The 27,898-nt window shown below is 40.8% G+C and overlaps 4 protein-coding genes across 4 annotated transcripts; 3 read left to right on the top strand and 1 right to left on the bottom strand.

The window, feature by feature from the left end:
* The first annotated feature begins 436 nt into the window (after window positions 1-436).
* gpr61l (G protein-coupled receptor 61-like) lies at window positions 437-4,751 on the top strand. The gene is made up of 2 exons (XM_022192227.2): window positions 437-931; window positions 2,054-4,751. Exon 2 carries the CDS (start codon window positions 2,109-2,111, stop codon window positions 3,396-3,398), a length of 1,290 nt encoding a protein of 429 aa, XP_022047919.1. The 5' UTR covers window positions 437-931; window positions 2,054-2,108; the 3' UTR covers window positions 3,399-4,751.
* Window positions 4,752-5,644: 893 nt separating this feature from the next.
* LOC110949911 (caveolin-2-like) lies at window positions 5,645-9,528 on the top strand. The gene is made up of 3 exons (XM_022192229.2): window positions 5,645-7,903; window positions 8,413-8,600; window positions 8,851-9,528. The coding sequence occupies exons 1-3, from the start codon at window positions 7,751-7,753 to the stop codon at window positions 9,008-9,010; spliced, it is 501 nt and encodes a 166-aa protein (XP_022047921.1). The 5' UTR covers window positions 5,645-7,750; the 3' UTR covers window positions 9,011-9,528.
* Window positions 9,529-13,048: 3,520 nt separating this feature from the next.
* cav3 (caveolin 3) lies at window positions 13,049-16,413 on the top strand. The gene is made up of 2 exons (XM_022192232.2): window positions 13,049-13,430; window positions 14,822-16,413. The coding sequence occupies exons 1-2, from the start codon at window positions 13,314-13,316 to the stop codon at window positions 15,161-15,163; spliced, it is 459 nt and encodes a 152-aa protein (XP_022047924.1). The 5' UTR covers window positions 13,049-13,313; the 3' UTR covers window positions 15,164-16,413.
* A 157-nt stretch (window positions 16,414-16,570) lies between these two features.
* Window positions 16,571-27,368, bottom strand: oxtra (oxytocin receptor a). The gene is made up of 2 exons (XM_022192230.2): window positions 25,956-27,368; window positions 16,571-19,390 (listed from the first exon to the last, which is right to left on the bottom strand). The coding sequence occupies exons 1-2, from the start codon at window positions 26,836-26,838 to the stop codon at window positions 19,137-19,139; spliced, it is 1,137 nt and encodes a 378-aa protein (XP_022047922.1). The 5' UTR covers window positions 26,839-27,368; the 3' UTR covers window positions 16,571-19,136.
* Between the last annotated feature and the right edge of the window lie 530 nt (window positions 27,369-27,898).

Below are 27,898 nucleotides of genomic sequence, written 5' to 3'. Positions count from 1 at the left end.
CATGCTAGAATCTTCCAAAAAATAATAATAATAAATTGTCAGGTTGCTCAGAAACTTACCTGATTTTGAGAAAGTAATATTAATGTTGTCCGCTCCTATGCAATTCTAACACAACTGGCTCTGGTACTCAAACATACTGGTTTAATTTTGGGGCTAGATGACAAGAGACATATTTAACAGGGAAAGCAGTCATGTGGTGTGTTATTGATTTAGTCATTGGCTCCTTTTTGTACTCATGAGCTCAGAAAAGCATGGGAATGTGTAAAAGAGTGTCAAAAGAAAACAGTAACCACTGTTGCATGTATTAAAAATACATAAGTAAAATTAAATATATTTTGTAAATGCTTTTTTGTAGTGGGTTTTATTTTTTCACTACAATGGCTTATACAAAGACACAGATTAGGCTGAGGGAGGTGAAGTGTCAGTTTCTTCTTTAAACTGGTGGTAATTAGGACCCAGGGAGGGCTGAGCTCTGAAGAGGGACAGTGGAGTGTGTGTCCATCTGAAAGAGCAAAAAAACCCACCAGCACACACAATCACACAATACAATGTGTGACAGTCACTGCCATACACAGCACAGGACAGGAGTGAGGGTGTTACTGGAGGAGGGGTGAGAAGAGGCATCATTTACCATCTAAAACCATCATGGAATCACTGATCAGTGCGTTTTTAATTGGGAATATGCATGTGTGAGAACTTTGGACCTCTCAGGCCTTTCTGCAGGAGAACCAAACCTCAGACACTGAATTAACTCTTCTAAATAACTTGCATTTTCAGCTGGAGGACTGATTGTATTACGTCAGAAATAAAGCTGGACTATCTCTGCTTTGGTCTGTGTAAGCAGCATGTGGGACTTCAGCAGGAGGTGTGTCAGCTCAGACACCTGGTTAACCTGTTGGGTTTGAACTACCACACAAACAGTGGATCATGGGTAAGTAGTTTAGTGCATAATGTGCTTTTCTTAATGCTGTATATTTTATATGTCGTCATGAAAATCCAGATGAAATTTTACTGCCAATTTGCAGTGAATCAATGTTTTGACACAGATATAAGATTTTGTTTCTTTTCAAAGTGCAGCAATGCATCCATCAGTGTCAGGCTTTTCTATATAGACATTATTGTAGCAGAAATGTGCACATTTGTTTTCTACAGCAAAGTGGTAAAAATCTTCATGCAACAGATGGATTCTTTAATTTGTTAAGAGAAGGGAAAGACTTCCATTTCTCTCATTTCAATGAGTTTATAATTTGACAATGCATTTTGTCCATTTGTCTGGCAAAAACTCACATGCACATGATCTTTAATTTAGTCACAAATTGTCTTTTGACTGTTTCTAGAAGCATTAATCTATCAGTTTGTTTGGCTACTTCATCACTGATTTTCTTTTTTGTAATGAAGTCCAGAAAACGAGTCACAAATATTACTGGTACCAATGGGCTCAGAATGGACAACTCTTATCTGTACTAACAGTGTAGATTGGCCCTCAGTGGGGATTCATACTGATGAATAAGTGTTTTAATAACTATATTAATTTCTAAGCAATACTTGTTTACTTGTGTAAACAAGCAAGACCACACTTTGCTGTGTTTTGCTGTAAACAGTTCCCAATTTACCCATAAATGCATCTGTTTACACCTCAAACATGCACTAAAAGCAACAGTTTGCATGTTAACAACTACAAATCAATAGTCAGTGGAAATTTAAATATGCCATGTTTATCAATTAAACAAGATAAGGTTAACCCATAAGAACCCAGACCCATTTTTCCTTAAAGGAAAATTACGTGGGATATACCACAGACCAAGCGGACCACATAGACTGGAGCACTCAAAGTGCTTGTTACACTGGTGTCATCGTGGGTTCTTGTGGGTTCAGTAAGCAGAGCTCTCATCTAGATTCAAATATTCTTACATTCTTATATGGGCAGAGGTGACAATATAGAGGTTGAAAAAATATTGCTTTTTAGTGGCTGCATAAATGTACTTAAAATGTCTGAACTGCCCTATAAATTTTATAGGAGATGATTTCTAAGATATTTTCCGTCTCAACACAGGACATCCACATATGGAAACATCGGACGTACAAATGGAGGACGTTGGAAATGAATAATGGCTGACAAGTCCGGTCCCATGGTAGCCGCTGTGCCAAATCCTTCAACTCCAAATCTTACCACAGCCCTGTGGGAGACCAATCCTACGGTTCCTGCTGATGTGGGCGTCGTCACGAGCTCCCAGTCACAGATCAAAGACCTTTTTGGCTTGTTCTGCATGGTGACCCTTAACCTCATTGCTTTGCTGGCCAACACCGGTGTGATGGTGGCCATCGCTCGTGCTCCTCACCTCAAGAGGTTTGCATTTGTGTGCCACCTCTGTGCAGTGGACCTGCTGTGTGCCATCCTCCTCATGCCTTTGGGTATCATTTCCAGCTCACCGTTCTTTGGCACCGTGGTGTTTACTGTTTTGGAGTGCCAGGTTTACATCTTCCTTAATGTTTTCCTCATCTGTCTGTCCATTCTCACCATCACTGCCATCAGTGTGGAGCGCTATTTCTATATCGTGCACCCGATGCGTTATGAAGTCAAGATGACCATCAACCTTGCTATTGGTGTCATGCTCCTAATCTGGGTTAAGTCGCTCCTTTTAGCTTTGGTCACGCTGTTTGGGTGGCCGGCTTATGGACATCAGAGCTCTATTGCAGCAGCTCATTGCTCTCTTCATGCGAGTCACAGTCGCCTGAGAAGAGTATTTGCTGTGCTCTTTAGTGTGGTTTGCTTCCTGGCTCCTGCGGCGGTTATTTTTGCTGTTTACTGTGCTGTGTACAAGGTGGCTCGCTCTGCAGCCCTGCAGCAAGTCCCTGCGGTGCCGACATGGGCCAACTCTAGCCCCGCCAAGGATCGCTCAGACTCCATCAACAGTCAGACCACCATGATCACCACCACGCGCACTCTGCCTCAGAGACTATCTCCCGAGAGGGCCTTCAGCGGAGGCAAGGCTGCACTTACTTTGGTATTCATCGTGGGCCAGTTCTTGGTGTGTTGGTTGCCCTACTTCATCTTCCACCTGCAGATGTCCTTGACTGGCTCCATGCAGAGCCCTGGGGACTTAGAGGAGGCAGTCACCTGGCTGGCCTACTCCTCTTTTGCAGTTAATCCCTTCTTCTACGGCCTGTTGAACAGACAGATTAGAGAGGAGCTGGTGAAGTTTCGGCGTTGCTGCTTAACCCAGCCTGTGGAGTTTGGGGCATCCAGCCAAGAGGGCTCACTTCAGGAAAACTTTCTCCAGTTCATTCAGAGAACCAATAGCGCAGCTGAGACTCACTCCAACTGTGCCAATGCCAGTCCCAGAAACACAGACAGAGGAGTTAAAATCCCTGGACAAATACCTGAGGAGCATGCTTAGACACTGAGCAGCTTGAATGGTGGACTACAGTGCCAAGTCAGAAGTTTTTCTCTAAATAATAGACCCACATTTTAAGTACCCTGAAAAAATGCCACACCCATATATACTGTATACACTGAAAGGATCAGTTGTTGCTGTAATTGTCCATAGTGCTCACAAAGTGGACAAAATCCAGTTGCAGTATGAACTCATTGATCAGTTAAGCTAATCTTTCAATGTCAATATGAACTTTTGTATTGTTTGAAGAAAGACTGAAAAAAAATGTGCGCCTGTCCTTTAAATGCATCGTAAATGTCCAATGCCTTTTATTGTTTAATTCTGATAGGCTTTCTTATTATAGGTCAAGGTGCTATGGCTGATAGCTTTTTCCCTATGTGTAAGTTCCATTCATATTGCAATTGGCTTGATGTTTATAAATGTGTAAATCTGGTGCGTGTAACTGCAATAACAAGGTCATGATTTAATGGACGCTGTAAAATGGTTTATCGCATTCAATTCAGGCCATTTGTGTTCCAGATATGACTATGATTTGGTGCCTCTGCGTCATTAACAATATTGTGTATATTTAAATGTTATATTTATGGTCGAGTGTATTGAAATTTGTAAAGTGCTGCAGATAAATGTTGCCTAGCAGTGGTCCTCAACTTGACAAACAGCAGCACAGTATGACTCCCACATATCAACAAATTACCCCTTCAGAAGGCTCGATGTAAGGCGCTCCTATGAATATGAGGGACAATACCTCAGAGTTCCTGTGTGCAACAGATACTGTATGCTGATAGATGGTGAATGTCATCTTCCCCTGTCGTCATGGAAATTGAGTGAGCCGGTGACTCACGTAGCAACAGCGACCTTTTAGCTTGATGTATGCTTTAGCGTTGGTCCTGATTGGAGTGTGCTAATTCACATGCAGACTGATTACACAAGGCCTTTAAGTTCACATAGAGACTCATTAACATGTGAACAGAGGCTGAAGGTAGGTGGCACAGGTCCCTGCGAATATGGACTACTATATTGGGCCATGGGCACGGTGAGACGGAGATAGTGAATTTACAATGAAAATCATTACTAGGCATTGATATTGCTCCGAGAGTGGTAACAAAGTGCTGTTTTATGGCCTCTGGTGTTTGTATTAGTCTTTCGGAGACAGCAGGAAAGACAGAATAGTGTGGTTACAGCAAATCACAGGAAACATCAGTCTGCTGTGTGTCTGTCACTAAAGTATACACCACTGTTACATAACTGGTTGTGTATTTAATACTTGAGTGAATAATATATTCACTTCCCCACTGTGGATATTGATGCTGCATAAGCACACACAGGAATATGACTTTTTAAAATCTTACACAAGTATGGATGTCTGGCCTGTTTAATAATGAAACTTTCTTCTACACCAACAAGACCACTTCTACATTATTTATCCAGAAATCAGGATATGACAGCTACTCACACACCACACAGTTTGCACGATTTGAATTTAATATGCCCACACAGAATAAAACATCTGCTGGATTTGGAAAATGCATTTGCTATTTTTAAAACTCATCAGTGGATACAAGTTAGCACACAGCCTGGATCACCATCATATCAGCTCTAATGACCTGTCTCATGGACTTGATTCAGAGGTTATTTAAATGGGAATAGCTAAGATGTGTCTTTTCCAGAAACATCAGGAAGAAAAGGAGGCAGCACTCTGACTTCTCCTTTCAAATCAGACAAAGCTGTAGGTGGAAGAAAATGACAACATGTATTTTTTTCGACCTGTTCACACAAGAATATTCCTGCTTTTTGCTTCCTAATATGTGCATCTCTAACCTTGTTTTATTCCTGAAAATGTAACGCCAGATGTTTAGGATCTGACAGCGGTTTATACACAGCACAGCTCGCGGAAGCTCCCTCACTGGGCTTAACATTTCTTCTATAGGGTCTGGTGAGAATCCTAATCTCATCTGGCTGAATCATATACAGCTGAATGTGCAGGCTGAATAGCTGCAAATTAAAACATTCACTTTGACACACAGATGTCGAAGGCCCGATCTGGGATAAGCCGATGAAAGAAAACACAGACTTATGCACACTTTGATGTCTTTCACTGCTGGCAAGAAAATAAAAGTCAAATCAGAGAGTCTTGAGATGGATCCACTACTGGATGTGTGTCTGTTTACAGGCTTATCAGGAATGAGACAAGTGGATTAACGAGCTATACGTGGTAAAAAGCAAATGAGACTTCTTTGAATTGTCAGGTAAAATCAGTTGATCATGTCCATTTCATCTTAGACAAAATCCAAGACATTTATGATGGATTTTTCAAATATTTACTGTAACGTATCATCCAACCACAAATCACAACCTGAAATGAAATGTTAAAGCTTTATTTTGCACAGTATTAACCATTTTCCGAGCTTAATAATAACAATAAGCACTGCCATAGCACATTCTACTGTGACAGATAAAGCTGCACCATCAACACTATTAATTCCATTTAGTTTTATTGAACTTCACTTCATTTTTAATTAAGCCAAACCGCCAGTACATGAAATTAACACTGAAGACCCCCGTGCTTACATTAACGATTTGCCAGTTCAGTAATCTTTGCTTGACAGACTGCACGAACAGAACTTAATCTGAATGGAGCAGATTTGATTTTTATTTTGGACTGCACAGTGGATCATGGTTAGCACTGTTGCCTTGCGGCTAAAAAATCCCCCGGTACACATTATCTTTCTGCACGGATGTTGCATGTTCTCCCTCTGCGTGCATGGGTTTTCTTCAGGTACTTTAGTTTCCTCCCACAGTCCAAAGACATGCTGAGGTTAATTGGTCTGAATGTGAGCGTGCTTGCTTGCTTCTATGTGTGTTCCTGGCGCCTTTCATCACCATGGTTTCCACACATGCAATTAATCACCGGTTCTTCAGACTCTGCCACCACTGCTGCATCCCAAGTATGTATCTGAGAAAAATGACCTATTTGGATGTGAATGGAAAATGAGGCGATTCAGTCAGTGATAGAAACAACTACACAGACAGACAGTGGCCAACAGAGTGCGCCATACACCCGTGAATTCTTGCCTTCCCTGGCCTCTGTTTGGACGCCTCTGTCAAAAAGGTTTCTAGGAATTTTTCAACAAATAGTGACATATGTGTTGTCTGCTAAATGTCGAGTCATGTCCATTTCAAAATTTCCTCAGAAGACGATGAAGATTCATAAGACACTGAGGTCAGATTTTTGTCTGTCTGTCTGTGGAATGTGGAATGAGCAGATTTGTCCTCTTGACTGGAGGAAATAAACAGCATGTTAGAAAGCAAAACTGATAAAGCAAAGATGTATTATATATATCAACAGCATGGATACATGAATATATTTATTGATTCGATCTAGAAAGTATGAAAGTTAAGTAGCTGAGAAAGTATTTAAAGCAAATGTAACTGATGATGAGGGCAAAATGCTTGCTGTGGTTGTGTGTCAACAGGGTGGATTTGTTGATGACAGCTTAAAGAGGGAAACACTACAGGCGCCACAGAACATGATAAGCAATTTGGTCAAATAACATTTGTAGGAAATAACAAATCTGACATGCAAAATTCATAAGTGACAAAAGCATGACGCAGCACATTTTTCAGCGTATACTGTGTTGACCTGCCATGATACAGTGAGACACACTTGCTTATATTGAGTTGTTTGCTTGAAAATAATGCTAATCTGGTGCCCTCTACAAGCGTTTAGTTCTCGAGGCAGCTTTGAAGACTGTACATAGATTACACTTTTCGCTCTACACTGTAAAGAGGTGTAAATTGTTCACAGACCACACACAGGTATCTTGTGTAGTATCAACAATGACTGACGTTACCTTCTGCTGTCGGGATTGAGACTGTGAGCACAGAAGCCAAGTTTCAGCTCAGCCGGACAATTAGCAGCGCAGCTACTAGCGAGAAACTGCCAAGGTGTAGAGCAGTCTGTATGTGTATTTAATGAACCAACGCTGCCAAACATCATGACTGTCCATATGATGAAAGGACTGTGCAGTGATGGCAGCACCAAAGCACACCCACCGATCCACCAGCCACTCCTGCAGTACTTGAGAAGGAAATTGGGGCTGATTTTATGACATGAGTGATGGATATTTCTCACACAGGCATGAATGAGACTATCTGTGTCACATGGAAAATGTCACTGAAGATGGGCCTGTAAAAGCCAATAAAGGCATTCCTCAACAAGGGTCAAGGCGGTCAGCAGTATGCTATGTCCCACCTGGGTGTCAGCGGCAAGCCTGCCATCCTCCAGCTGCAACCTGCTCCTCACCCTCCATGTTTCCAGTGATACCAAGCAGGGCAACAGCTTCAGCTAAGTGGAAATGGAGGAGCAGAGATTAAAGGATGAGGGAGCAGCAGGGGAACCGATGGAAGTGAAGTTGGATGTTGACGCTGAAGAGCTGGATTGCAGCCGTAGTGACACAAGGCCGCTGATTCAGGACAGGGATCCCAAAAGAATCAACAGCAGTCTTAAGGTAACAAATGTGCACTGTCACAAGGATTAAACACAAGTGAACAGAAAACATACAGCAGTAGCAGGGCAGTAACAGTAATAAGTCAGTAAAATAAACCTGCTGCACATGCTATGCATACTATTTTTTTTTTGCAAAGCTGATGTTTAAGCGTTCAATTGATTTTTTTATAGGACACTCATGCTAATGAACAATTTATAGACTTCATCTGTGAACCTTTTTTTTTTTTTTTTACTATACACTGATTTTCTTGGTTGTTATTTTTCACCTCAGTCAATATGAGATTGGTAACTCAAGCTAGTTAAATATCAATGTGTTGCACAATACTGGCCTCAAGTGGATGTAATCATAAAATGGTATATTTAGTTCCATAACATCCTATAATACATCATATTTTGTGGTGTATTAAAGCACCTCGGCCATCATTCTCATTCTGTGTGTCAAATGTTTGTAATATATTGCATCCATGCACATAGAGATCACTTACAGTGCCCGTGTGTGTGTGTCTGGAGGTCATGTTTGAAGATGTGATTGCAGAGCCTCCCTCAGTGCGTAGCTTTGATAAAGTGTGGCTATGGAGTCACGCCCTGTTTGAGGTGTCCAGACTGTGGTGCTACCGCCTCATCTCCCTCCTGCTGGCAGTGCCGGTCTCACTGGCAGCAGGGATCCTCTTTGCTGTGCTCAGCTGCCTCCACATCTGGTAAGACTGTTACAGTTAGATGAGGTAGAATGAAAAATGAATTGCTGCTTTTTTTTCTTTTTCCTGGTAAATAAGGATCATTTAGTAAAAGTACTAAATACTTTTTCTCTTGGACAGTTTTCCTCCTTTTGGACTCTTTTGAAGCGTAGAATAACTTTTTCTTTTACTTCTTCTTAATTAAAAATGGCACACCTTCTTCTTAATGAAAAAAAACACCAACTGTGCTTTGCCCTCTTTTTTGTCTCTCTAGGCTGATCGTGCCCTGTGTACAGCTCCTTCTCATCAACATGCACTGGGTCCAGAGTGTGTGGGCCAACGCGCTGAACATTCTAATCAGTCCCCTCTTCACCAGCATGGGAAAGTGTTGTGGTCAAATCAACATCCTTCTGGCAAAAGATGTAAACAGATAGGAAGATAAACTCTGTGTAAACATTTGACGAAAACAGAGAAGCAAGTGGTAATGGAATGCATACTAATACCTCATAGGAAAATTATGATCTGTATAACTGTCTGTGTATTTCTCCTCACCTGTAGAGTTGATTGCTTTGTAATGACGCTGATGTATAATGCATAAAGCTACTAAATACATAGACCAGGACCTAATAAATGTGACACAACAAGCATATCCTGTGGAGATTTTAGGTGAGTAGTAATTAAAAAAAATGCTCAGTGCACAAATGCAAAACACAAAATTGGTGAAAGCAAATTTGCATGGAAGAAGATGGTTACATTTCAGAATTGTCAACCCAGAAATTTTGTATCTGATGGCACAAAGAAATGAACAGGCCTTAAGAGGGCTGGTGGAGTCACTGTACAGTCCTCTGGATGGATTGTTGATGTTTTTGAAAAATGCTAAATTAGTGCTATAATGATTTTGCTATGTAAAAAGTAGCATTGCAAATATATCGAATAAAGAACCTTCAACAAGTTTTTGTCTGCCACTGGGTGTGATTCTGAATGCAGATTCTGTGCAGCACTGACAGGATTTGATTTGGGCGAGTTCTGCTGAAGTACGACTCTGTGTCAGTGAAGCAAATGCTTTCTAATAAGGAAGATGACAGATAAGGTTGAGGAGTTTAAAAGGGCATGGCACCAATTTCACACTCCTCATCCATTGAAAAAAAGGTGCAGAATCTCCTCTGCAAAGGCACGTTTTAAGTTTTAATTTTATCAACTACAACTTTATAGTAGACAGTGGCGTACAGTTAGTCAGTCCTTCAGTTAGACATTGTCATGCAAAAGTTGGATTTCGCTCAGTGTATATTTTGGTAGTTGGATTTTCCATTCTGAAACGGGTATTGCTAAACAAAATTGGAGTGGTTATTTGATTTTCATTTTATAATACAAAAATTAAAATTGAAATGCAATGTGTTTTTCCTTTTCATGATCAAAAGGGATATACAAAATTTTTAAAATGCTTTGATTTTCATTTCATATTTACAACAACAAGAAAACAAAATCAGTAAGAGACAGAAACAAAAAAAGGTCCGGTTTTTCATTTCCTGAGACCGGAAGTGGATCATCGGTAAGTGTGGAGCCCATAGACATAATGAAGAGTAGACGCCGCTCGGGGTGCTGCCATAGACTGTATATAAAGATGGACGTAGCATCTGGCTCCAAAAATGAAGCCCACCCGGACGTGTTAAAAATTTGCAATATCATGCCGTCCGCTAGGGTTGGCTCCAAAAAGCTTTTGCTCCATAGACCCCAGTTCATCACCGGGAAAAAAAAATTTGATAGACTGATTTTCTACAGCTCAGGATTTTTTTCCGGTTAGTTGTCATGGTCAAAATGAGGGATCAGGTGGCCGATCTTAAAATAAATCAATCTGAATTTTAAATATATCGTTAAAGTTGGTGGAGTCTTGTCTGGAATGATTGACAGATCCTTTAGGGCGAGGCTTTCAGCAGTCTGGCTTCAGTCTGGCCCGCCCATAGACTGGTCCTGGAGTTGCTCTCCGGTCCAGCCTGTTTGATGACGCTTTTTACGTCACTGGCTCCAAAAAATGGCGACCAGGAAGTAGCAAAATCCGGGCTTCATTTTCTCGGTGTTGAAACAAACGGGTGACGTCACAGTTAGTTCACGCCTGGGTGCTGCGCAGCGAGAAATACGGCCGCCATCTTGGACCAGTCACCCGCTCCACTCAGCGCTGTTTGACAGCGCATTTAATCCATCTTAACTCTGAATATTAAACTGATTTTCACGCGTTTTTTATTTTTATTTTTTTTGCTGCAAACGTCATACATGCAGCTATGATACAGGACAAATGGTTTGGCATATTTTAATATTCATAGCCGGATTTACAGTAATAGAATATTCTGATATTAAGCTCGACTGTAGACAGGTATTTTGCAAACACTGTAAACACACACACACTAATATATGTTAGAGAAGCAGATAATGTAAATATTCTAATACATGGAAATTGACAGGGTTGTATGTAGTGCCGTTCTTGTGCAATATTTGTCACTTAATTGCCCTCAGGATACTGTCGTTGAGCTTACTAGTTTTACATAACAGGCAGATGTTGCAGCTAATGATGCTGCAATTCACATAAACAAGGAAACAAGTCCATGATAATTTGAATGTTAACAGTCCAAAACGAAAAGGTCATATATAGCTTTCCTATTGGGTTAAAGAGCCCAAAAAAAAAACCTCATGAAAAATACTTTGTAAAAGCGAGAGGTCAGTAGCAGCTTTCATTTTTTCTTACAACTTTTCGGTGACCCCCCCAAAATATCTGTTGTACCCCCTGTGCCCCCCCACTAAAATTAATCTGGATCTGCTCCTGAGCCATGGTTTTGCTTTTTCAGAAGTGCAGGACTTTATACTGCAGTGAAAAATGAGCCATACAGTGAATAAAAACATGACAGGAGCCCCAAAAATGCCCCAAACTGCGGGGGGTTAAAGGTAGTGGAACAGGAATGAGACTGATGCCTATCAGTCACAAAGAGTGTAACAAACTGTTGTTATTGATGCAGAGATTATTCACTTTTTTGTAAGTTACTGTGGACAACTTTAAGGATTAAACTCAGAATTAAACATTTTTAACAATTGACTTCAATGAGGAATGAATGCGTAAATCGGTAGTAAAGAATATTTTGTGTGCATATCAAGTGACACACCCAGCACTGCTCATTACAAAGGGTGTACCACCAATATTTTTAAAATAGCTTGAGTTAGTGATACCTACTCTCCCTTATACATTCCATATGACTCTTAATATAGGTCTTATAGCGCTGCATGTCTGTCTACATTTAATGGAAGACAAGAGCCAACAGAGTCTCAGCTAACAGCACTGACACTCACAGAGACGGAGGTATGCCTACCATGACTCTCTGCAGAGCTATTTCTGTCTGTCTGCCTCAACGCCTAACCGGCCTCCACTCTCTCCACTGCCACGCCAAGAATACTCCTCTAATTGGCTTGGCACCCAATCACATGCACTCTGATCTCCTTCCATCTCTCCCTCCCCATCTGTGTGTCTGCCACCAGGGAACCGGAACAAGAATGCCAGAGTGCCATCAGATTTTTTGTGCCACTTTTTCATGGGCGACTATCTCTGCACCAACTCCTCTTCCCCACTAGTTTTTGGCAGCACCAGCATAGGAGTTTGTTTATACAACAGGCTGATATAGAAAGCTGTGACTGATAGGAACAACTGTGCAGCTTTAGAAAGACTGAAGCAGAGTTTTATTTCTGGGGGACTATTGAATTTTATGGATTCACCCTCGCTATAATCAGAAGTTTCTAATGAGGCTTTGGGCTGGCTTTGTGTGGGCTCTCTCTGTTGTGCACCCGAGTGTGATTAAGTTGAGTCATTGCTATGACTGCTACTATGAAAGTAAACATATTGATTAGAGTATAATGGTGAATTAGATTTTCATTTTTTTCCAGTTGCAGTAACAGAATTCCATTTTCTTCAATCTCCTCAGAGCTTTATGTGCCGTGGTGCATCGCATTTGTAATGACGCTTTGACAGTTGCAAACAAATTTAGCCTACAGTACTGGTAGAACAAATCCTCCAATTTATTTTCCGAAATAATGAACACTGTGTTTCACAGAAATAAGTTGGCAAAGAAAACCAAGGCAACAGAAAAAAGCAAAGGAAAGTAAAAGTTGTAAGTTGATAAATTCTTTTATCTATTAATGCAAACCCCATTCCTCAGTGGTTATCACAGAGGATTGGTTGCTTATTTCCTCTGTTGTGCAATTTACCTGCAAGCACATCAGCAATCAAGTTAAATCTTCATCGCACTGTGCCCCAGCTAAAACCCAGAGTGTGAGGGTGTGTTTGCTCTCACTGCCTCACTCTGTGGTGGAAGTTAGTGCCACTGTGTAAACCCAACCCCATTAGGCCAGCAAGCCCATGTGAAATGTGACACAACCCTGGGTTCTCCTTTAAGGCATTCCTTTTCAGTCTGTGTGCATTACATTGTGTGCGTGTGTGTGTGTGTGTGTGTGTGTGTGTGTGTGTGTGTGTGTGTGTGTGTGTGTGTGTGTGTGTGTGCGTGTGTGTGTCGATGCCTATGCGTGAGCAGGGTGGCAGCTAGGCCTCCATTTTTACCAGGACGTCTGCAGCAGCTGTCCTCTGGCATGTGAGGGGGAGCGTCCCAGTCGTGATACTCGGGTCAGAAGTGAGCTTCGTGCAGTTTGATCCAGGGAGGTTGTATCTTCACTGCGTCCAACCCGTCCAGGACTTGTGGCCCCACCATGGCGGATCAGTACCAGTACAACACCAACGAGGAGAAGATTGTGAAGGACAGCCACACTAAAGAGATCGATCTAATTAACAGAGACCCCAAGCAGATCAATGAGGACGTGGTGAAGGTTTGTGCAGCATGGAGACAACAGCTGTCATAAAAAGCTTTACGAATGTAAACCCCTGTCTTTGCATGTGTGGAAATGTGGAAGGAATGCGCAAAGTGATTGCTGGGAAGAAGCCAGGAGAGATAGCAAAGAAGAGAAGAAGAACAGATTATTGTACTGTCTGAAAAAAATCCCTAAATAGACCATGAGCTATTCCTGTTGCTTGTGCTGAACACAAAGTTTATTTTGGGAATGGGGTAGAAGAGTTGGAAACTGATACACCGTCCCACTGTGATTTATTTAGGTTACTGTTTATCCTCTGATTGTTGCCATGTCATCATCACAACATATTTTTACCAAAGAACACAACCTTGTATACTTTCAGAATATGTTTTGTTTGACTGAAAGGGGTCGGTGTAAACACAGTCAAAGAGGGAAAATCATGAGTTATGAGTTGAGCATATGTTTTATATGTGCATGGCTCAGTTTGAAATTATTTACAGGACTGCTCATGTCAGTTTTCCCCAATTTGTACGCTGATAAAGAAGAATGATTGCTGCTTAAACTGTGAGCTTAATCCCAGTAGGAGTTACAGTAAGTGATAAAGTACTACTTATGCTTAAAATACATGCAATAATTTTCTTTTAATGTTTCAAATTCTTTGCTTTTTCAGTAAAACAGAGTGGGTCATTCATATCTATTAAAACACATCTAGTCTTCTGTGGAATCAGAGCTAGCAGCCATGGACTACATGGATGTCTGTCTGAAGAATACTGATTTTCATTTTCCAGAGTTTGACTCTAGCATTTATCTAATAGCTGAAAAAGGCCCAGATCATTCAGAAAAAAATGTCACACATGTCCAGCCATTCATTCAGAGGATGATCTCAGCCTGATATCTCTGCAGGAAACAGACGTGTTATTTCACATACTGATCCTATCCAGCAGTTTGGAAAAAGAGACGGTTTTAGATGCGCAGTGCATCTTCCTGCCATGATTACTGATAGGTTGATTACCATTTCATTGCCGAGTCTGCTGTGAATGAAACAGCCAACTTTTTCAGAAAGGTTAGGTGGCACATGCAGGAAACAAATTGAACCTTTGTTGCTCTCATGAAAGTTGCATGAAGGTGTATGGTTCATTAAAAGTAGCATGGAGTCTTCAGAATGATTTGGATGCAGCATTTAAAGCCACTCCACAACTTTGCCCCTATGACACTACAAGAACAGATAATAGTTTTTTGTGAATAAATTTGGCCTTAACACTCTGCGGCTTTACAAAAGTATAAAGGTATGCATCATGTTGGTGTGTGAGTACTCCTGGGAGCCCATAGAGGTCTGCTGGAGACAGGTGGATAAAAGTGGGTCGTCAAGAATTTCCACTAATAAATGCCTTTTTAAAATTTCCTATTAGGTGGAGTTTGAGGATGTCATTGCAGAGCCTGATGGTACACACAGCCTGGATGGAGTGTGGAAGCTCAGCTACACCACCTTCACTGTGTCCAAATACTGGTGCTACCGCATCCTGTCTGCTGTCTTCGGTATCCCCGTGGCTCTGCTCTGGGGCTTTTTGTTTGCCTGCATCTCCTTCTGCCACATCTGGGCTGTGGTTCCCTGCATCAAGAGCTGTCTGATTGAGTCACAGTGCATCAGTCGCATCTACTCCCTCTGCATCCAGACCTTCTGTGATCCATTCTTCGAAGCTCTGGGCAAGATCTTCAGCAGCGTGCGTGTGGCGCTGCGCAAAGAAGTTTAAGAACTAACGAAGTAGTGTTTATAGTGTGATCGGATGAAGTACGGTATCTTTTTATACATCAGAAGATCAGTCCTGGCATCTTACTTACTCCCTGATACTCCTCCTCCTACACTGTCTCCACCCTCCCAACCTCAGATTCAGAGATCTGAGTCCTGACATGCCCAGTGTGCCTTTTGCAACCAGAAGTTCTGTGACAGCTGCAGCAGGCAGCGAGGTTCTGTGACAGCTCTGGCACTCCTGGAAGGCTCAGTGCTCCCGGCTGAGGGAGAGGAGGGCCACCTGCTTGGATCCGACCTCCCTAATTTATTTGTATCACAAAAAGCTCAGACAATGGCGATTTGTTATCGGCAAATGAAATCAACTCCCCTGCTGCACCTGTGGACGATGCTGCCTGTGTGAATTACATTTGGTTATTCTTTAAACTGATGCTGTGTTTTGCCATGCCTAGTATTGTTGTACTTCACATGGATATAATTTGTCCAATTATTTGAATTAATCTTGTTATAAAACCCTAACAGAATGAAGAGAATGTAAAGCAAAGTAACTATTTTCTCCAGCATTGTCTGATTTCTTTATGTGCTCAACATGTCCCTCTTAATTTCGAAGACTATAGAAACTAACAGACTGTTGGATGCATTACAGATGTGCTTGCTTGGAACCAGTTATGCAGATAATTAAGTTGTTTTTATCAAAGTGTGATGAGTGGAATAATGAACATATTTGTTTGCATATTTTAGTAAGATATGTGTAAGCAAGTATGGACAAAAATCATGGAGTAAAGAAAAAACTCTCTGGGAAATCAGTTATATGTCATTTTTCATAGTGTCACTTGGGTTGAAAAGTATAATACATTTGCTGCTATTGTGCACTTGCAGTGTAAAGAGAAAAACAATTTTTTGTATGATGCACCACTAGTAAAATGTGTAACTGAAAGTATATGATGTTGATTGTTTAAAAATCATTCTTAAAAGCTTCAGAAATCATTCACACCACACATCTGATGCAGTGTTTTTAAAACCTTCATCCATCCTGGAAGCAGTGACCTGTGAACTGTGACCCACTAGAGGTTGCTGTTGTGTCTGAGGTCCATCCTCGATGATTCACTGTCACCACACCCTCCTTTGTTTATGATACACTGTGGCTGGTATTTTTCTAATCTTGTAATCAGCTACAAACTCTAGAAACACACAGAGTTTATATGTTCAGAAATAGCACACTGATTAATGGAATGTATTAAACAGTGTAATTAATGAGCATTTGTGATTTTTTTTTTTGCTTGATTCTTAGGAAAAATTAACATTAAGAGCTTCAGTCTCATTTAATTCAGCAGAATGTCAACAATGACAGCCTCTCAATCTTTCTACGCTGTGCTAAACTATGTTCCATTCATATCACGTTTTTTATTTAAATAAATGACACACACACACACACACACACACACACACACACACACACACACACACACACACACACACACACACACACACACACACACACACACACACACACACACATATATTTAGAATTATAATTCCAAGCAAATTACTGTTTCTGTGATATTTATGATGTTCCAGCTTAAATCAGCTGTAAGGCAAATTAAAAATGCAGATCAAGTTTATCCTCAAAAGGAAGAATTCAGACTCAGCAGCAATGAACTAATAATGGCATTGTTGAATAAGCTGAGCTCAGAACTATACAGAGACAGTGAATAAGCACAAATAAGTTCAACTATCGTAAAATAGAGGAAGTTGTCCATAAATACAGATTTCATTTTCCTTTTTTTGCTGCTTGCAAATGATCAACACTATGCACATAAATGTATTTGATGTTTATCTTTCATTTTATTGTAATTGTGTGTCATGGAATTCATAGCAAAGTTTGTTGATGTGGTTTATTTAGGGGCGCCCTTTAAAAGATCCATGTTTTATAGAATTTCTCCAGATATATAGACTCAAGATTGTCTCATAAATCCATTCAGCATCAAGGCTACATGGGATGTAAAGTCTTCCGAAATAAAAATTCTGAAAAAAAATATAGTTGTTCAAGTCAAACATTGTTTAAATAATCGTTTTTGACTCCTCAGTAATTCATCTTACACTTCAAATAATGATAATAAAATGAAATCCTTCCTGCAAAAGTATAGTGCAGATGAACATTCATGCAATAACAAGTAGTATTACAATGATCATGCAATAAATATTTGATCATTTGTTCATTTAATGGAAGACGGAGTTAAATGTCTGGCTGACATTGTGTGTGGCTGAACTGAAGAATAGAGTCTGACAGTGTCATGACTAAAACTGAACTGTGAAACCGAACTAAACAGTCAAAACATCACAAAGATAGAATTCCTTCCAGAGATACTGTGTTGAAATGCTTTAATTATACAGTATCTGCTTTTGCTCAAGTCCCTCCTCATTACTGGCAATTACAGTCACTGTGCTGTAATGCTCTGTAGAATATTTTACATGAGTCTAAAAAGCGCTGACAGAACGACAGCCTCAGCCTTCAGGGCCAAAGTTCACCTTGGCTGTCATGTCATGCAGCAACTGTTGTCTCAAAGTACCTCCAGAAATATGAGTCACAGCGGTTCCCTCCTGTAGTCTGTGCAGTCTCCAACTCTCAACACAATAATGCAATTTAAGGCTGAGCCTGAACAGTATGTTCAAAGTCTGAATGGGCTGCCAAAAAATGACTGGGACTCAGGATTTGTCCAGGCCAGAGAATTTCCTCGGCCTGTTCAGGAGCCAAAACGAGCTCTAATGAGTATCAGCTACTCATGAATAATGAATGTGTTAGTGCTTTGTTGTTGTTACTTTCATTGTTTGATCATTTTTTAAAATCTTTTTTTTAATATTTACTGGTGATAGGCAGAAAAAACTGTCACATTATTAACCTTGCAATAGCCCTTGACTTACCCATGTCTGACATGTGGTTACACCAGGAAAAATAACCAAAACTAAGTGTAAAATCATAATATGTCGGAAAATCCCTTTTTTTCTACACGTCCCATTGCTTGTTCCAAACAGATTTAGTAAAAAACTAAATATTTTGCAATGTTTTCTACAACTGTGAAGCCATTGGTGACTTAGATGCAGTCAACAATAAGGTGACCAAAATTCAGTGATTTTTCAGCTGGACTGCAGGCTGTGCATAAACAGAGAACATTGGAGACAAGTATGGAAATAAATTAAAAATGCAAGAAGCTACATATCTGCGGTATGTAGAGTCACCTTTTTTTCAGGACAGAGAATTCACAAAGCAAGCGAGATTCAGCTAGTCTTAAATAATAAACTCGCCAGTGGATTTCTATTTTTGTTGCTTTCATTCTTTATTCATTGTTTTAAACTTACCAGTGACAGCCATGACATCTGACATCTAACAAGAGCTCAAGTAACAGTTTACATGAATGCAATCCATTGCAAATGTATTAAAGTGAACAATATGGCACACTATATGTATATGTATATATAAAATGTACATGTATATATAACAGAGGAACAACTTCACTATAATACAGACAATTAAGCTTTGCTGGTGACAATAATTGAATCAATAGTGTGGTTGGCGAAGGCTGACAGTGCTGAAATACTCTTTTTACATTTACTGTCATTTACACTTTCTGCACTGTGAACACGTAAATACAGACTGTACATCCAAAACAACAAAAGTGTAAAAATAAACATACAAAAAAGATTCAGTTGATTACTCAACTTGGTTCAGGAGTATTTTTAAGTTTTATTCATTAACATATCACCCCTTAATAATACTCTGTAGAATATTTTTCTATTAACAATTCCATTTATACTGAAAGAAAAGAATTAGGATGTTCGATCCCCCCCCCTCTTGGCTTGAACATCAAGCCTCGGGGCCAGAGGTATTTGAAGGAGTCGAAATGCTGGATGTTTAATGGGCGACGGCATGTAGTGAAGGCTGACGGAGCAGCTTGAGAAAGCGGAGGGAGGGCCGGTGCTTACGTGGTGGAAGTCTGTGTGAGGCTCCTCTGACTGTTCGTGCTCTTGATGGCAAAGGTTGAGGAGTTGCTCTTGTGGCTGGAGTCAAAGTCACGCTCACAGCGGCACTGGGATGACTTGAGGTAGTGAGTGGAACAGCACAGAAAGTTCTGCCTAAGATCCTGGAACAGATGCCCGGCGAAGCACATGTAGATCCAGGGGTTACAGCAGCTGTTGAGGCTGGCCAGCAGCATGGAGATAATGAAGGGCATGGCTGCATGGGAGGAGAGGGAGAGACAAGTCACTGTGGTGTGATGACAAAAAGGAAAGATTTATTCTGAGCCTGGATTGAATTCCAGCTTGTTTTCCTCTGTGTAGTTTTTCATTCTATCAAATCAAGGTTTAGGTGGCTGGCTCTAAGTGTATCTACTGCAGTTCTTGTCATGCATAGCGACAAAAAATATCTACACACTTCTTTAGCTTGTGCACCCACATTTTTATCTTGTGAGGGTTTCCCAGTTTTGCAAAGCAGACATTTGACTGGTCGCAGGAGGGACAGCACATGTGCAGTTAATGATGGAAGAATACCATTAGGTATCCCAGTGAGTCATAATAGCAGCCAAGATACACAACATCACAGCCTCCCCTAACTGGAATTCAGCCATCATTAACCTTCCCAAGCCTAAAACAGTCTGGCAGGTGTGGAAAAACATATTAACAATAAAAGATTATACCTTTAATCAGAGCCAGAAACTGTAAAAACAGAGAGAATGTTCGGGTTTCAACCTTCCAAAGGTCCTTGAACTAATTAACTGTGCGGTGTGGTTCCATCTAGGTCCAAATTCCTGATTTTTCATCAAACACACTTGTTTCCACATATCAAATATAAAAATGTTAGTCAAAAACAAGCTGTCTACTCTAAACAAAATCTGTAAATGACATTTAAAAAAAAAAAAAGAAATTTAAATTCAATTTTAGTTTTACTCTTTTATTATTATTATTTATGGCAGTTTAAGTGTGTAATACTGCAGCCCAGGTATTTCTGAGTTCTCCGTGGTTGTTCTGTTTCCATAGAGGTGCATGGCTTCATATCGCAGTGAAAATGAGCCCACAGTGGGCAAAAATGTGAAGTGGAGCAGTAAGTTCAGGTTAATACACATGTGTTTGTCTGCAGGAGCAAAAAGTTTAGCTACTCTGGTGATGTGGTTGTTGAGATGGTAACACTGGTCAGTTCACCACTTTGATCCAGACGGCAGTATTTCTGACTAACAGAAAACCTGAGAATGAATTTTGATCACTTTCAGCTGATTTTTCATCTAGCACCATCCTAACACAGACTTTGGTGGTGTTGAAATAAAAGATTTTAATTATTTGATTAGAATTAGAATGAATTGTTGCTACTTTGGCCATTTCCAGCCTCGGATCTTCTGAAATTACCACACACACTTTCCAGAAATTTGGTTCATGATTGAATACTTGCAAAACCACAGACATTCTCATCAGTGAGGACTGTGTTTAGAAGCATTTAACAAATGTTCGTGTTCTAAGACAATATACACACAAAATGATACTTGAAATAAATGAACAACTAAATAGGTTCTCATTGTGCTCATCTTACCATCATGCTGATGTTAGATTTGTCTTAAATCACTACTGTGTCACATTTTAGCGTCACAGAGCAGGCAACCTGGTTGTGAAACTCATTTTACAGGGAATCCTTGTCTCCTTCACAGTTTACCTTTTGCCATTTTCTGCCAAAGCAGAATCAATTACAAGTTGTAGTCACACAGGTACACAGACAACTAAGCCTCTAGGTGAAGAGAGTTTCTCACGTATTAGAATCACAGTCTAAAAGCAGCAAAAACAGATGAGGCCAGCAGCTTGACCTTTTAAACAAAATTCACCAAGGACATGCACTTCAGAGTTCTCTGAGAGAGGAGACGGTTTCAGACGTATAAGAATGAGGAATGACCACGAAAAGACTGGAAATAGAAACCAGGTCAAACAAGCAAGAAAGCGCACATTTTATGTGTCTCAATCGGCGCTGTGGTGATACATCACACTGTGGAACCTGCACTAGCATGTCGGATGACATTTACACGATGTCAGCTCCACCATCCAGCCGACATTTCGCAAATGACTTTTGGATTCCTGTAATTGGTTCACATCCTGTATTTAACCTGTTCGTACTGATTGCTGATCTTTCTCCCAGTGTGTCTGCTCTGCTGCTGTTCACATGCTGCCTCTAATGACGGTTCCTGAGCTGCAACAAAAATTAGTTGGTGCTGATGATCTCTGGAAGAGCGTGAATGTCAAACGCATGACTAATACGAACTGATCATCAGCTGTTAAGGGTCAGATTTATGAGACTAAAACACGAGTTCAACTGAGCGTGGATCATTCAGTTATCCTTCTCTCTCAGTGTCATATGTTTTATCATCTCATTTTCAGCAACTGCTCGAATACAGAGCAAAAATTTCTGGTTATCAGACATTTTATTACCAGAGTGGAGAAGAGCATAACCTGGTGCTGATTTAAATAATAAGGGGAACGATCACATAAAAAGCTCAATTAGCTTCTGGTGTCTGTCAGAGGGGAATGATGAATCACACTGCAAATGAAAAGACAGAGCAATCATCCCCTGGGTGGTGCATCTGTCTAAGTGTCAGAGCTGGTACTGACCAGCCCAGAAAACTTCTGAGCAATTCATTAATGAAAACACGTAGCGCTGATTCTTCTTCCCTGAGGAAAACAAGCATTAGGAGCAATCTCATTAAGGGATATAAGTGATATTTAGCGGTAAAATTGCTTTAGGGTTTTTTTTTTCTTCTTTTGTCACTTCTTGTATGGACACTATCCAGAAACTGACCTTTCTGAAATGTAACACTTGGAGATTGAGCACCAGGCTTTGAGTTTGTGATGCAGTTAAATCAAATCGATAGTACACCGAGTGTGAGTCAGCGTCTGAGGCCACCAGACTCAGCGGGGAGATGTTTGCGCTTACCATTTTTGGGGGGAAGGGAAGGAAGTGTGAGTGTCTGAGGCAGGGTGTAACCTTCAGCTGTTTTTCTCCTGCACATAATGAAATCTGTCTGGCTGTTAAATGTGAAATCGCAGATGCAACAAACAAACCTGAGAGGGATGGGGGCATGTTACTGACATTTGCAGAAAATTCTCTAATCGGGTGTTTAAAATGTTAAGCTTCCTATCTGTGAAAGGCTTCTTCACACACTCATGTTGTGATAAAACCAGTATCGTCATAGTTTGTGAAAGCTTGGAGGGATGGTGCAGTTTAGCTCCTTCTCATACAGATAAAACTCGATGAAGACATTGTTTTCAAGGTTCAAATTTTTACAAAGAGAGGTTTGGTTCAATAAATAATTTGTTTTGTTGACAAGAGTAGATGAGAAGATTGATACTTATGCGTTGTCATTTCTGTCAACATGAAGCTACAGCCAGCTGCAGGTTGCCTTCGCCAAGCGTAATGACTGGAAACAGAAGCCAACAGCTCACCTGGCTCTCTCTGATGGTAACCAGCACCGCCAAAGCTTGCTAATATCTCATTTGTTTAATCATTGTAAAAAACCATAGTGCCAAGATATGAATTTGTTGATTTATATGTGTTTGCTGGCCAGGTAAGGGAAACTCCAAACAATAGCTGATGTCAGGTAAAAAACAAAACAAAAAACAAAACAAAGCCAGAAATATCTTTGGGGAAAACTTGGTTTTAGTTGTTTCACCCCATTTTGAGTCCATCTGTCCCTCATGCCCTATTATGCTCAGCTAAGCTATCCAGTTGCTGCTTGGAACCTTTTTATTTACAATAAAGACTTTGCAGTGGAATCAATCTCGTACCACCTAACTCACTGCAAGAAAGCAAACACATTTTCCAAAGTATCTAACTATACTGAGCTAAAACTAATCACAGCATGTGATGTTTTGCTCAGTTCTAATCATTCCTTTTAACACAGGAGAATCAGTACTTGCTGTTCCAACACATAACATTTTTACAACAGAATGGACGTCATGAAACAACCAAGCACACATTACATGGAAATGATAATGGGCAGATAGAGAGTGTGGGGTCATAGTCCAGAAATCACAAATCAGTGTCCTAAACATGCACAGTGCAGGGCGTTAATAAGGCTGCTGAAGCCGCTTGTAGAATGTTGTCCCACTGTTTCTGAAGGGTTTGGAGAAGGAAACAGACATTTTAGAGGACAGGATCATGCGTCTGGAAATCCAGAGCTGTCTAAAACTATTTATTAGACAACAAATGAGGGAGTTGCAGAAATTTAAGCTCCTGACAGCCCTAACTGACATGGAGCATCCATCGGTTCTCGTTTTCTTTTGTCCGTGACATCGTGTCATTTGAAGAAAGCAGCACTTTTAAGGTGGACTTTTATAATTACGAGACAAAAGAGTGTCTGGGTGCAGGTCACATTATCTGATCAGTGGCCTTTACAGCCACACCTGATTGTGTGCTCAAAAACTTTAGTTTACAAATGGCTAAATTTAACCCTTTCATAAATAGAACCACGATAATTCGATATCCTTCCCCTATCAGAAAGGAAGAACATTTGCATGCTGGTTTCATATTTTTGCTTTATGTCTTTCTTTAAATTAGATTAAATCAAAAATCCAGTTGCTGATTGTTTGTAGGGATTTGTATTATTTAGATATTTGCCATAAGTCTGTAAGCTTCCTGACAGAAGTAATGATTCCACGTAAATAATTCCTTTTTCTGCATAATCTTGATTTTCCACTTTAACAAAAACAGCTCTACGTGTGCAGTCTGTGCAGATCCACAACCAAAATTCTAAACAAATGCTGTAAAAGCTGCCATCACTTTCAAACTGACAACTAGAAACTGCAGCTTGAACTATTAACTCATACTTTATACCCCGATGTGAAAGTTAAACTGTTTATCTTTTGTTGACATTTGCTGTATGAACGTTTGGAACGCATTTTTGCCATGCAGAGATTCCTGCTTTTGTCTGAGCTTCCTTTTCTAAGGCGTCTGGTATGGAGTGACTTCTGAGCGTGATGCTAATGGACACTTTATCTGCACACACACAGATGACACTCCAGCCTGTCTTTTGTACACAAACACAGGCACGTGTCACTGCCAGTTCTGCCTTTTCTGAGTGCTGTTCACGTTCAGACATCAGCCGCCTCCTCCCTCCCCTGATGCAGCCTCTGCAACAGAAAATGGATTCATCACTTTCTGTTCCATTCACAGGCTGGAGCACTTTTGTTTCTCTGATTCTGGTGACTGTTAACTCTGAATACCACAGCAAGAGGTGGTGTCAGAGTTAATTAGTAGTACATTAAAGCACCAAGCCAAATCTATCCCCCCTCTTTCTCTTAATTGACAGTGTTCTGAAAGCTAAGTGTAAATAGTTGGTGCAAACAATACAGTTTGAACAGAATGGCACACAGTGATCCAGCTTTTACACAAACCCACAGCATTCAAATGAGAGAAAACAAAGCCTATAACACCAAAGGATGTCTGTGTTCATCAGGAAACTTCCTCACAACATTGCCTTATGTATTTATAGCATTTATGTAGTTTCATTCATTTCAGTCTGTTTAGCAGAAGGAGTCCTAATGAGCAATATTATGAAGGGATGGCAATTTGAGAATCAATTTTCGTTTTGTCTTGGGAATATTTCCTTTCATTCATGAGATGCAAACATATTATTCTGCAAATTAAGGCGAGGGTTTCATTTTCCTTTTTCACTTTTCCATTAAGAAAGGCAAATTACACCCCTCTCAAATGAAGCACACCTTTTTTTTCTTTTCACAAGGCCTACTTATTTCTATTTAGATATAATGAAAAGCAGCACAGAGGCAGTTTCTTTCAAATGTGCCAAAACAGTGACACATTAAATGTTGTGATGTGATGTGGGTGTGGCCACGGTCCAGCAGATCAATCGGCACACAGACCACCTACTGTAGATTGCTATTTAGCTCCTATTGTGGGTAAATGTCAATGTTCCCCACAGGCACAAATAAAAGCTGCTTGGCGCGCGGTGGCGCACACTAATTTGATTAATGATTAGCCGTCAGTCGTCTCTGCAGCTCAAGAAGGGTCAGAGGAAACTTGGAGAATTATCCATGCAGCTTTTGCACTTTGAAGACGTGATAGCTTATGATTTTTCCAATGCACGACATGTGTAATATAATCTAAGGTTTTAGCATTTGTGGAAACAATAAAACAGGTAAACTCATTTGTAATGTTGAACTTGCAAGTCAAAATGGAAACAGCATGCTCTGATAATGTATCTTAAACTCTCTTTAACCAGTGAATTGTAATTTTTCTGGTAAAGTTACTACTTGACACAAACACAAAGACGTCATGTCTCACATACACTTCATGTTTAATCAGATTGATGAAACTGTCCAATCTTGCTTCACCGTTACTGTTTTGTGTCAAATCTCCTGCACAGTGATCGGTAAACTCACCCACACTGCACCTTGGGTTGTTTACCCTGACTGGAAAACAGCAGGAACCGACTCTAACTGAGTCAACAAGATAACGCCACTATCCAAGAAAACCAGGACAACACAATATCCACTTTCTAAAACGCGTTCTTGTCGTCCCAGTCTGCTCCAAGCGGTTAAACTCGCCTTTAAGAGCACTTAATGCGCAAAGCAAGAAAGATGAGCAGTTGAAAATCTACTTTCATTTCCACTGGGCAATAGTGTCTGGAAAAATGTGTCAGAGGATGAGCAGTAAGTAGGTGTTTTAAAATGTTTCAAATGCGTAAAGACGTGGAGCAGCTTTTGCGCACTGGCGCGCACTCTGTAACATTAAACTTTGGAATTCAACCTACCCTCCCGGGGTGCTGCTGGATCCCACGCAGACCACATCTGAACGGAGAAAAAGGGGGTCCAACAGATGATATAAGCCACGACGATGACAAAAGTCATTTTCACAGTGGTTATCTTCGCCTTGGAGATGAGCTTCACGCTGCTCACTCGGGCCAGCGTGTTGCCTTTGGAGGTTTTGGGTGTTAGGCTGATACACCGCTCCCGCCTGGTTTTCATTTTAAAGTTTTGCCATATTTTGAAGCTTATCAGTCCGTAACAAATGCTCAGTATGGCCACTGGAATGATATATATGGTGAGGCTGATCCATGTGATATAAGCTTTGGCGCCCCAAGGTTTCACAAAGTCGCCCCAGCAGTCGTACACTCCTGATCCGTCCGAGCCGACCTCTCTCAGGGAGAAGATGAACATCTGGGGGACGCTGAAGAGCAGACTGAGCATCCAAGAAATGATCACATAGAAACGGTCTTTTCTCCTGTGCAAAGAGCGGAGAGGCTGACAAATCGCCAAACACCGGTCTACCGACATCAGAACTAACATGTAAGTGGAGGCAAACATCCCAACGACCTGCAGGTACTTCACCAACCTGCACAAAATGTCCGGTCCGTAGAACCGAAATGTGATGTCCCAGATAAGTTGAGGCAGAACTTGGAATATCGCCACTACTAGATCTGCGATGCTCAGGTGCTTCATGAAGTAATACATGCGGGACTGACTGTGTTTGGTGGTGTGGATGGCCAGCAGGACGCACAGGTTCCCCGCCAGCGCCAGAAACAGCACCAGGGCGAGCACAGTCACCTCCACCTTCGCCACCTCTTCATTCCGCTTCAGAGGGTTGGTCTGGTTCAAAACACCGGTGTCGTTGATGAAACTTGAGGTGCTTTCCATTGTCGCAGTCTGATCCTCTGCAGATGCGTCAGGGTTGTGCACTCGTGCAATGACTGAAACAGTCACCTGGAGGATCTTAAGAACCGAAGTCTTTCTCACAGGCGTCCTCACGGGTGACAAGACGAAGAGTGAGAAATGAGCAGGCTCAGGATATCTTTGTGAACTGAGAGAGGAGTCACTTTTTTCTCACTGAGCCTCAGTCTCCCATTCTTTCCAAAAACAGTGGGATGCTATCTAAATATTCTGTAACATTTGATAAGACGTTAAAGAAATGATATACAGTATGGACCTGCAAAACAACTAAAAGAGTGTAAAAAAGAAAACATGAATCTGTCACCTCACTGGTAATTCTCCAAAATCATAATATCTCAAAGAATTGAGAAGCTGTGATCTAGAAAAAAAGCTTTCAAAATGAAACCCTGGAAATCAAAATATGTGAGAAAAGTGAGAGGGAAAAGGTGCAGAAAGCTCCATCACCGTCTCTGGTAAAAACTGGAATGGCCAACACGAGAGCGCATAAGCCCCTATTATAAGGTCCCCGGTTCAATCATGACAGTAACGCATCAGCACCACTAGGTGGCCATGTGTGCTATTCATTAGTCACATCACTGCTCAGGCAGCAGCAGATCTGATCAGAGCCTGAACCCCCAGGATCTGCACCACATTATAGGTCCCATTTTTATAACCAACCAACCTCATGTGAGAAGATTTTTGTTATCAGATTTAACTGGGGTAGAATTACAAAGTCGTTCATACTGAATCTGGGAAGAAAACAGTGGCTGCACTTCGAAAAGATATGAAGATATTTTCATATTGTGCAGAAAAACAAATCCACGTTGAGATACTAAAATATTCTTTATTCTGCTGGAGATTTGAAGGGCTCCTGGAGGCACCAAGACTAGTGAGCAAACAACTCTTCAATAGAAACATGGTCATTCATGATATCTAAATAACTGAGAGGCAAAATGTGAGTGAAAGCAATTAAACAACAGGCAAATTCCATTATTAAAATGAATTTGTTGTGGAAAAAAAACACATGAAAAATCGTTTATCCTCAACT

Source organism: Acanthochromis polyacanthus, chromosome 5, assembly GCF_021347895.1.
Source record: "Acanthochromis polyacanthus isolate Apoly-LR-REF ecotype Palm Island chromosome 5, KAUST_Apoly_ChrSc, whole genome shotgun sequence".
In the NCBI taxonomy this organism is placed as follows: Eukaryota; Metazoa; Chordata; class Actinopteri; family Pomacentridae; genus Acanthochromis; species Acanthochromis polyacanthus.
Note: the sequence above shows the minus strand (reverse complement) of the source record. Positions and strands in the feature narration are given on the sequence as shown.